At 56.3% G+C, this 11,554-nt stretch overlaps 1 protein-coding gene across 1 annotated transcript in view; it reads left to right on the forward strand.

Moving 5' to 3' along the window:
• LOC119098075 (zinc finger protein 384) overlaps positions 1-7,467 on the forward strand; it is a 54,701-nt gene extending 47,234 nt beyond the window's left edge. The window contains exons 4-7 of the mRNA XM_037221002.1: positions 3,845-3,974; positions 5,879-6,046; positions 6,557-6,845; positions 7,149-7,467. Of these exons, the coding sequence (XP_037076897.1) occupies positions 3,845-3,974; positions 5,879-6,046; positions 6,557-6,845; positions 7,149-7,467 (906 nt within the window). The remainder of the gene's footprint in view (positions 1-3,844; positions 3,975-5,878; positions 6,047-6,556; positions 6,846-7,148) is intronic.
• Positions 7,468-11,554: the final 4,087 nt, after the last annotated feature.

The raw sequence follows: 11,554 nt of genomic DNA on the forward strand, positions 1-11,554 counted from the left end.
GAGCAGGACAGGTGGAACTGCAGTGATGGTCAGAGGCATTGGATGGAGGCAGGCGCGGCTGAATGAGGGGCTGAGCAGGACAGGTGGAACTGGAGTGATGGTCAGAGGTATTGGATGGAGGCAGGTGCGGACGCAATACTTCGCGATGGGAGGGGGTGGGGGGTTGGGGGGGCACAACCCAAATATTTTCACTGAAAGCCGAGTTTAGCACGCTGCAGACGCGCGCAGTTACTTGCTCGCATAGCATTGTGTAGTATCGACCTCTCTCTTTTTACGTGGCTACTTGAAAGTTTTAGCTGCCCGCCCTTAGTCACGTACTTTGCATTACATGCCACAAATTTAAAAGGATGGGACATGTATATTCACGATGCTTCTATGCACGCACCCTCCGGGATGGCATCATGCATGGGCACGGCCACGACTAGATTCATTGGGGTTTGAAGCCCAGTGACCTGAGGCAAATCCTAGCTGCGCTGCGCCATGAGTCATCCTGGTGCCCTGTCAGCAACCGCTCTTTTGTAGGGCACACTACGTTTCTTTCTATACCAGGTAGAGGCATACTACACGCGCAAACGTTAGCAGAGGTGCTTACAGCTCCCGAGCCAGTGCGGAAAATTGGAGAGGACAGCAATGAGGGTCATGCTATCCTCACAGAACGCACGCATGAGAGATCCTCCGGTCCGTAAAGGGTAGTCATCGCATGTGACAGGGATGTAGTTTCCTATTCAGTTGGGGGGGGGGGGGACCCCAGCGGCCCAACTTGGGCTTGATATACTTTGGGAGAAAAGTGAATCGAACCTTGGGGGAAACCCACTTGTTGGTGCGTTTTAAGAGTAGGTGTCATCTTTTTCATGCCAATCCCCCCCCCCCCTCCACCAGCCCTCTTTGCGAAACTATACACTTGGCACGCGCTACATGTCCCAAATCCAAGGAGCATGCGGGCGCCTGGGCTTCCAATTTAGCAGGTGCAGAAGCATTGCGTGGTCACCTCTCCACCAGATGCTGGAGCCGAAGACATGGGGCCAACAGCTGTGTTCTGATGGCGTTCTCTGGGATAAACTCGCACCGTTTTTACCAGCGCCGCCACCGTCATTACGGCCATCGCCGGCGCGCGCTTTTTTACGCGCGAGCCAATTGCCGGCCGATTCCGTATTGATGCGTCGCAGCAGCTGGACGGCAGCGCGTGGGCCGTACAAAAAAGGCGCATCTTCCCAGGAGCGGCGGCAAAAAGGCGGCGTGCTGCCGAGAGCGCCATTGTGCGGAAGATGATCTTGTTTACATCGCTGTCGTTTTTGCAAACGTTTTATTGTTTATTTTAAACCTTTTTACTGGCAACTGTGCCGTTTTTCTATTTGCTGCCGCCGTAACAGGATATTTTACAAAGCTGCCGGCGAGCGTACGGTGTCCTGTTTTCCGTGGGAGAAAGGTGGTCGTAATGGGAATTCGCGCGGGAAAAAGTGACGCTCTAGACGTGCTTACAATCAGTGCGTGCGAGTCGTGAAACTGCTCCCCCAGCACGGGACATTGGGACGGAAAATGGCCGAGGAAGGTCACCAGCGGCGTTCAGCAGCGTTTGCTTGATCGGTGAACAACCGGTGTTACATATGTGCTAGCCATGTGCCGATATTGACGCGAGCTTTGGCGTGTTTTGTGGCTGGTGGGGACATGCGTTCTGTTTCACATTGGGAGGGAGGGGGGGGAGGGGGATTACAAGAAACAATTTTACTGAGAACCGAGCATGGCGTGTCGCAGACTCGCGCAATTCTATGAGTGTCATAAAACAGCATCGTGTGTTTCCAATTTTCTTATTTGTACGTGTCTACGTGGGATTTATAACTTAAGTCACGCACATACTGACACACACCATAAATTTTGCAAGGGGAGGGGGCGCACGCGCCCCTTGTTTACCATGAGTGTTCTCCCTTGTTGGCTGGTCCTGTAACACAATGAGGCAACGGCCCTTGAACTTTTCCTTGCGGACGTGGCCTCCCATTTGGTGACATTTTCCGGATAAGTCTCTAAAACTTCCAGGGGCACACCTGGAGTTGTATCAATGCGGAGATTTCCCTAGGCATTTTTTGGCAGATTAAAACGAAACGGGTGGCTTTGTCGCTCGAGGAGTTGCCATGCATCCAGGGCATTATCCAGGTGTGACATGAATCACTGCTATCTTGGTCGATCGGATGAATCAGAGCTCCACCCTCCCCGACGCTGTTGTGAACGCCGGTGTCACAGGCATAGACATGGAACTGAAATGTACTATCACAGAGACTGACTGAGATGTACTATCAACCCCGATTCATTGCATTGTTAGTCCATCAGGTGGGCCTATGATTAGCAAACCACCAAGAACGGGGTTTTTATGCTGCGCTCAAGAGCCTCCGAAGCCGCAGGCATGCAGTCCACTTGGAGGCACGAAAAATAGCAAAATCGCTAACAGTGGATGATCTTGTGCTGTGCTGCGGACCCTCGGACGCCGCTGGCCTGAGCAGCTCTTGCGCAAGCGATCGGCTCCTCACAGACACTGACTCGCTGGAGGTGCGCGGCCAACAATAGGTGCGACGACCAGTTTTCAGCCGACGGCGGCGCACAATTAACGTTTCGGCGCCTATCGGCTGCGATCAGCAGCCGTACCGTACAAACCGGTCGGCGCGCCGGGCCGGTGGCGACCGAGGCTGACACTGTCGCGGTGCCGCCCCCGTCCGAGGGTGGCTCGGGCGGCGGCGCCGGCCGACACGCCGCGGTCGCCCCCGGCCGCTGTCGGTCAGCTGATCAGCCGCTGACGTGCTGGGCGAGCCGCTGCGGCAGCTACTGTCGGGCTGTTTGTCATCGGGCGAGGCGTGGAGATAACTGCCCACACCTGTCGTCGCAGCTGGGTCGGTGTCCTGCGCACTGTGCTCGGATGGGGGACCTCGGACGCTTTGGTGGCGCGTTCGACGTGCCACTAACGGTCACTCACATACCCCCCATAATCCCCCCCCCCAGCGCAAGTCCGAGTAGCTGGCGCTTGTCAAGGTCGGCTGACGTCAATGCATTTCGGACTCAGGACGCTGCGCAGGCTCTTGTGTTTGTCCTCCGCCTGTCCATCTGTTCTCCCCATTTGCAGGCGACGTTGAATGCATGTGTTATGGAAACCGTACGCAAAATACCCATGGAAAAGCGTTATTTCTCGGTCGATCACAGGATGCAACCACGTGCTGGTGCGGTAGGTGATGAAGGCTGAACCCGTGTCATGCCGAATGAACATGACCATATTCCTGGATAAACGATAAAGAATTTCAAGAGCTTGTGATGCTGTCGGTGCCCCTTCTTCGCGCTTTCTTTTGCAGGCAAAGCTCACAGCTACCTACTCCGCTTGATCCCGTCAATGTAGCAGCACAAATGACGAGTGTTTGTGAAGTGTTTGTGTACCACTGCATCCGTGCAGGTGGAGTCCCATGAAGTTAAGGCGTGTCTTGCATTCGGTGCCCGCGATAAGTGCCGCGTCCGCCGCTGCTGATCTGCGAGAGGCGATCTCGGCCGCCATCAGACCCTTGCCGATGGGGCGGAACAGAGGCTCACGGCTCCGTCTGTTCCAGCACCACAGAGACTCGCGCCTCCGTCTGTTCCAGCACCACAGAGACTCGCGGCTCCGTCTGTTCCAGCACCACAGAGATTCACGGCTCCGTGTATTCCAGCACCACAGAGACTCACGGCTCCGTCTATTCCAGCACCACAGAGACTCGCGGCTCCGTCTGTTCCAGCAGCGCAGAGACTCACGGCTCCGTCTTTCCAGCAGCACAGAGGCCCAGGGCTCCGTGTATTCCAGCACCACAGAGACTCACGGCTCCGTCTGTTCCAGCAGCACGCGGCGCTTATCGGAGGTCCGAACGCCGTCAACTGCCCCATGTGCCACAAGATGTACCTGGGCGGCGCGGCACTCATGGAGCACATGAAACACGTGCACAAGGACCCGAACGCCTCGGGCGTGGCAGGTGAGCGCTGCGACCATGGCGCCCTCGGAGGCCTACGCTGCGACCGTGGCGCGTTCGGAGGCCTACGCTGCGACCGTGACGCGCTCGGAGGCCCACGCTGCGACGGTGGTGCGCTCGGAGGCCCACGCTGCGACCGTGGCGCGCTCGGAGGCCCACGCTGCGACGGTGGCGCGCTCGGAGGCCCACGCTGCGACGGTGGTGCGCTCGGAGGCCCACGCTGCAACCGTGGCGAGCTCGGAAGCCCGCGGAGCTGGCTGTATGGACACACAACAGTCGGCGTGCTAAGCTGGGATGTATAGCTGATTTAAGGTTCAGCTGGTGTGTTCAGATGACCGGGGCTCAGCTGGAATGTTTAGCTGACTGTGGGGTTACTGGATCACCCGCCTGACTGCAGATTTAGCTAGGAAGCTCAGCTGACTGCAGGTCCAGATGGGATCTCCAGTTAACTACAGGTCCAGCGACGATGTTGATAAGTCCATTTTTAGCTGCGCTGTTCATTTGCTTGCGCGTTTATCGCGATGATGTTCAGTCCACCGCTGGCAAACAGCCAGCGTGTTCAGCTAACTGCGGATCTAGCTGGGATCTTCAGTGCACTGCGTGTTCAGTTGAACATGCAGGAAGCACTGGAAAGCTGGTCCGGCTGAAATGGTCTATTCCTCCAGCCGGAGAGGTCAGTTTGCTAAAAGGGACGCTCGGTTGACGGCCAAGCCAGTTGTTTGCTTGAATGGCACGTCAGCTGCCGCCTGGCGGAGACGCCCAGAGCAAAACCCACGCTACTGAGCCATTTAACCACTCACCGCAGTCAGGGCTTGTCAGGCATTGTTCCTCGGCACGTCCTACCAGGTGTGGCCAAACAAAGCCGGTTAGGGCATGCGGCATGGACCACAGGCCTCGACCTTCCCGGCTGGAGCTGGCGGTCGAAACCGTACCACGCCTAAGCGGGGGGGGGGGGGGGGGCGTGAGGGGGGCCGGATGAAGAGTCACGTCAGCCGACCTCGTCAGCGATGGACCCAGCTGATGCTCCAGTCACGTGTTCTGATTGGTTCTCTGTCGGCCCATCTGAGCAGGACGCGATGCCCGTGAACGGCTCGACATCCCCGCTCGAGGTGCTTTGCAGTTAGCCCATAGGACACAGTGCTGTGGAATCCACTGGCCACCTGGGCTGAAGGACATCTAGATAATGGGCCACGGCGACTCCGCAACCTATTCGGGGGTTGACAACTGGTCTTCGACTTTTAACTAACTGCTGTCCACCTGAAGGACCAGCTCCGCTGTGATTCCTGGTGTCTGCGACGCTAAAGAGGCCTCCCCTCGCATTGCAAGGTGCCTCGGCATTATCAGTGACATGAGGAATGAAATAACTGGAGTTAAGCTGTGTGCTGTGAACGATAGGTGCCGACTTGAGAGACTCCTGGAACTCACGAGGGTTGGTTACCAGCAGCTATCAATCCTGTCAGCTTATAATGGTCGTGTAATGATGCGGGCGTGCGGACGCCCGCAGTGCATTCATATCTGCCAACACGCGGACCCGCTCGTGCTTATCTTGCCAGAGGCACGAGATGCTTGTCAAGTGAACCGACTCACCGTTATTATATGAAAGACTTGAGATGTCTTTGCGCTGCGCTGTCATGGCTAGGATTCGTGGCTTTCTGACATCAGCGGTTGTTTGATTTTGCTAATGTTCCCATAGTCGACAGGACTGCCTGCGGGGCTGCAGTTGGACAGGAATACTCCAGTATCTTTGAGATGACTATTCACAAACAAAGCGCAGCTAGCATCACTACTCCAACCAGAGACATCCTCAAGAAGTGCCAGTCTTACGGCTGTAATGATCCCGTGCACACAAAGAGCTGCTCTCATGGCGTTGCCTTGTTCACACGGCCGTCCATCTGCTGTTGTTTCAGCCAAGCGGAGGACTCCGAACCACCCGTGTCCCGTGTGCGGCAAACAGTACGTCAACGAGGGCTCGCTTCGAAAGCACATGGCCACGCACCCCGAGGCGGCGGGTCTGGCGTCGCCCCTGCGCATGTGGCCCTGTTCCGTCTGCCAGGCCGTCTTTACACACGAGTCGGGTGAGTCAAGTGATGGGCGCCCTAGCCCGGCTTTCTAACCGAAGTTGTCTGTCTGCAGGAGCATTTTCGGCCTGACTTCGAATTTGATACACAATGCGTGGGTGTAGTTTTGCAAAACGCGTTTGGGAGACTGAGCACGACAACTGTGGGTCAAAAATGTTCAAAAATTAAAAAGTAATGTGTTGCTCCTCATCTTTCGACCCTATTCTTCTCAAAGTTTAGGCAAGAGGCTGGAGCCCACCAAACTGCGTAGGGCACTTCACTCCTGGAACCATCGCGTGGTCTTCTCACATATCATACGCAGAAGTCGGGCCGCGCCATATCACTGACGTCCACTGATGAAATGCGCTTGAGCTATGCTGCCATAACGCTGACATATCGCGACACTGACATGGATTCTTCCAAGCTCGTGCGAGACCAGCCAACTATTGATTATTCTGGTGCATGGTTTATGCGCACTTTCTTGTGTATATGACTAATGGTGACATTCCTCCCTGTCTGCGGCTGCAGCGTTCCTGACTCACATGGATCACATGCGGATGGACCCGAAGCACCAGTTCGCCGCGCAGTACGTCCTCTCGCGCGCCGCCGCCGAGCGGCGAGAGCGCGAAACGCTGTTTGCCGCGGCGGCGGCGGCGGCAGCCTCCTCCTCCATGGGCATGAACAGCCACATGTTCCCGGGCATGTCCATGTCGGGCATGAGCACGGTAGGGTCGTCGCTGATGACGAACGTGTCGGCCGCCTCGCCGTCGGCGCATTCCGACTCGTCGTCGCGCATCTCGACGCCGGCCGAGGCCAAGCTGGAGCCGCGCGCCGGTGGCGTCACCTCGATGCTGCAGCACCTGCCGGGCCTCCCGCCAGGCGGCGGGCGCAGCGACATGGAGCGCGCGGCGGAGGCGATGGGCGGCCATGCTCAGCAGCACATGGAATCGGCCAGCTCCTCGCGGCTCGACATGCTCAACCGGCTGGGCATGCAGCAGCCGGCGGTGTCGCTCCAGCAGCAGCAGCAGCAACAGCAGCAACAGCAGCAGCCGCCGCCGCCTCCCCCGCCGCCGCCGCCGCCGCCGCCACCGCCGCCGCCGCCGCCGCCGGTCCGGTCCAGCGACAACATGCGCGCCATGATTCAGCAGACGCAGGCCGAGCTGGTCAAGTCGACGCTGAACTCGCAGGCGGAGAGCGCGCGCTCGCTGGACGTGCTGCGTTCGCTCAGCTCGCAGGCGGAGACCATGATGGGTCAGTCGGAGCTGCGCATGTTCCAGGCGGACCTGGCCATCCGCTCGTCGCACGAGCTGTACGGCCAGCAGCCGCCGCCGCCGGCCGCCGATCCGCTGGCCGACCCGTTCCGCCTGCAGGAGAGCCTGCGTCTGCACCACGACCCGCGGTCAGCGCTCGGCTTCCTGCAGACTTCGCAGCACAACTGAACCGGCGCCGCGGCTGCCGGTCGGCTCCACCACCCGCCGCTCGCGCGCGGACGGTCGCGGCCAGCTGGCCAGATCGCCAGCTGGTTGTTAGCTGATTCCGCCGTCTGCTGGCCGACCGTGGGTCCGTCGTCAGCTGGGCTCCGCCGCGGCTGGGAAGGCGCCCGGCTGAGCCCAGCGTCACCTGGCGCGGGCGTCAGCTGGGACACCGAGCCCACCGTCCGCCGGCGATCGCGCCCGCCGAACGCTCCACCGACCGACCGAACGCAGCTTGGTCCCGCCTGTGATACGGTAGAGCGGCGGGGCACCGGCGCCGCCGCGCACGCGCGCGTCATCCGCCGACTGAAGCCCCGCTGTCCGGCCTCGTGCGCCGCGGTCTCTGGTGCTGCCCGCGCTGGGCACCGCGCGTCGACACACCGCCACGGCGCGCGTCGACACACCGTCACGGCGTGCGTCGACCCCTGTTTGCTGTTCCGCTTTGCGTTAGGGTGTGTGTGTTTGTCGGCACCTTCGTCCACCACCGTTGACTCTCACTGTTGCCCACCGCCTAAATTCGCTTGTACGACGTGTTTGCACACCAAAGAGGCGCTGCCGCGGGCTGCCGTTAGGCGCGGAAGTGATCGTACAAAGCGTGCACCTAGGCATCCCGCTTGTGCACATAACTCCGGCGGGTGGGAGCGGATTTCGGGGAGCGTTGCAATGGCGTGGAAGGTCCATTGCTTAAGCTGTGATGGGTGGGCGGAGAGTGTTCAGGAAATGCTCGCTAAGCGGATCATCGCCGTCCAGGCAGAAATGCTTTGGCTTCACTTTACCGGGAATAGGCACTCTACGGTGATTATTTCGCACGGTCTTCACGAAGGATCGTGGTGGAGTTCTGTATGTCTGGGAGGGAGGGGAAGGGTATAGTCTTTTAATGGTTGTCTTGCCTTCCGCCAGTCAGATGTTCAGGCTACGGGAAGACTTGCGTGAAGCACCGATTATTGCAAAACAGCATCCCCTTTCTAAAGATATATGCGGCGAAACCTACTGTGCTGCATTGCGCCCCACCTCTCCCGCTGGAGTAAGCAGGTGCTGCGGTGTTGTTCTGAATCCCCAATTTGGCATTATCGTGCAGCTGTGATCCTTCGCAATCAAACTGGGACCCGGATTATCCATTGTGTGAGGAGCGGGTGAGCATCCGAAACCCACGCACCATCACATAGAAGTGAACCAAGCACGCCGGTGGTACATCCCGCACGCATCCCGCAGCACGCGTAAGATGCCTCACTCCAGCTTCACAATCACATATCGTTGCCGTGTGACGTTACGTTTGGTGCGGCGCCGGGCGCCGGCTGCCTGTAGCCCGTCGCGAACCGGTAGCTAGGTCATGTCGTACCCGTGTAGCCGCCGCTGGCCCACCGGCTCTGCGGTGGTGCGACAGTCTGCAATAAGCTCTCTATCCTGTGGCTCGCCGTATCACCGATGCCGTCGTCCATGCCGCCAGCAGATCGGTGGACAGGGCTGAGGCGCAGTCGTAGGCCCGTGATGCGTTCAGTGCACCCGTGATCTGTGTGTTGCACCGCGTGCACAGTGCACGCCCGCCAGCCGCCGCGCCGTGCACCGCCCAGTTGTGGCGGAAGCTTTACGTTGGAGCGGTTTTGTGGAGTGCGTTAATTTTCGCGTGTTGATTTTCGATCGCCGTGCTCACCACTGGCGAGTTGTTGTGTCCGTGGCACTATAGCTTGGCTTCGTAGTGTCATTTCCCACCGGCAGGTGGCTGCGTAGACCAATGTTGTGTAGGTAGCTGTCTGGGACAGAATAAATATGAACGTAGAAAAGAGGGTTTGCAAAGGAACAGGCCGTACAGAAGAAGTGCTGTCGCAAATCAACGCATGGATTCATTTCACTAAAAGCCAGCGTAAGAAGCGCTGGTTTTTGTCAGTAAAGTCGGTGGCAGTAGTAGTTCACCGTCCCGCTACAGTGCAAGGTTCCCGCTATCTTTCACGTCACACTTTTTCAACGCCGCCTCTGTGATGGTCTGTAATCAAAGGAGAAAAAAACGCTGCATTTGTTCGAATCCTCTAAAACACCCCGCGTCCGGCCAACAGCATGCAACTTCATTACAGCTTCAAAATCGAGTGGCCAGCATCATATGGAGACCCTGAATTGTGCTTTAACCACGGATAATACTTTACAGCCTTCGATCTCAGAACCTATTCTCAATTCTTGGTAAGTAAGAAAGCGTTCATTTGACCGGTAGCATGCGATGCTATCAGTCAGTGTAAACCTATTGTCCCCCTCCACCCGGTTCGCCAAAATTCCCTTTGTATGAGTGAGTTCCTGCGATTTGCCGTAGCTTTAGGACGGCTGAACGCATAGCTGAAACTTTTCACTTGCGTGAGGGACGTCAAACCCTACACCTCCTCAGAGGAGCACACAGGGGTAGGCGCACGGGCCCGTCCTCCGGGGTTTGGGGAGATGGGGGTGGGGGTGCAGGACGAGCCCGTTGGATCCCCAGACATTGGGTTAAAGCATGAATTAAGAACGTCTGAATTGCGCTTCATTTCACATCACTGTTTCCAGTATACAAAAGCATATCTTGAGAAGCCCCGCGAAAATGCAACAGAGATATCGTGAGGATGTGAAGCTGCTGTAGCATGTGGTGAATTCACTGTGGTGCCTGTCGTGAGTCCTCTGGAGACCACGTCCCTGCTTAGGAAATTATTGTGCACATGCATGTCCTCCCTCGTTGTTTCTCGACTTTAACATGGGTTGATGGTTCTTGTATGGACCTAGACATTATTATGCCCCAAAGTCAATGTGATTCAGGGGATGTTGAAAAAACATCATCCCGATAACATTCCATCTTAATCTGTTCTTATTCAATCCCCATCCCATGTATCACAAGTCTTTTCCATGATTGGAGTGGGCTGTCGTGCTTAATATTTCCTTAATTGAACAGATTATTTAAAGGTGTTCATGATGCGCCGGAGTCAGTACATTCACTACGTTCACATAATGGGTGTGTCACGAGTGGAATGGTGCGAGTAGTCAATCCCTGAACAGGGGCGCTGCCAGAATTTTGTTAAGTGAAGGACCCGGAGCTCGGTGAGCGCGCATCACGCCGTTTTTACTCTCAGTCGGAAACCCTCTTTGGTGAAAAACTAAACGTCCTAGCCTTAGAGGGGGGGGGGGGGGGAGGGGATTGCGCGATACCGCTCCTCTGTTGTGCCCTGCAGCTCAAGTTTCCTGAGTAAGATGACAATTTTCACGTAAGTCTTCAACCGCATTCTGCTCACTACACTTACAACTTATGGTTTTCAGCGATCTTTGGCTTGTTTTCAATCCACTGCAGGCAACGTATTTCTTCAGCAGATTTGGGGATTAAGTTCCTTTCGTCATGTAGACGTCGGTGAATGCCCTGGTAGAAGCTTCCATGATAAATGAAACATATCCCCCGTATCAACATCAGATGACTCATGACTGGAACGGATTACTATCGTTTTTGTTGAACCGCAAGATTTGTCGACATTTTCGTCATTAAGATTTATGTATTTCACAGTTATGTATAATACGTGTCTTATCGCATCTCTTCTCTTATCTCTCGTATCTCTCATCAACAAATAGCCGATGGAGCTTTCCAAGGCTTCAACTTTTATCTTTAGCATTTGTTCCAAGCTTTCCGAGCGCCTATCTGGGCTCTCACCTCGAGCTCTCTCACAGCGACATTTCGAATTCTTTCACAGCAACAGTTCGTCGTTCATAGTCCGACAATTTGGGAACGTCAAACAACTGCTGCATATTCGGTTGACCATGCGACTTGGAGCACAAACATGATAACTAAAAAAAAACTTCGCAGTTTTCGGCGCACAAAGATTAAGGAAGTATTCTCCTGGCACAACGTAAGCTTCTTATATGATTTTGACAACATGCACTTTCTACCCCAGGTCGCAAGGTGGGTGCTTTAGGTGACTCTTGGGCACATAGGTGCCTGCCATCGTGCCTGTGTGCATGAGCACCTACCATGACATCAGCAACTCATTTAGCACGGTAGAAAGAAACGGCCATGACCATTGAATGGGACTGAAATAATGTGCTAATTGTGAATGCT

Source organism: Pollicipes pollicipes, unplaced genomic scaffold (assembly GCF_011947565.3).
Source record: "Pollicipes pollicipes isolate AB1234 unplaced genomic scaffold, Ppol_2.1 Scaffold_4740;HRSCAF=5597_pilon_pilon_pilon, whole genome shotgun sequence".
NCBI classification, from domain to species: Eukaryota; Metazoa; Arthropoda; class Thecostraca; order Pollicipedomorpha; family Pollicipedidae; genus Pollicipes; species Pollicipes pollicipes.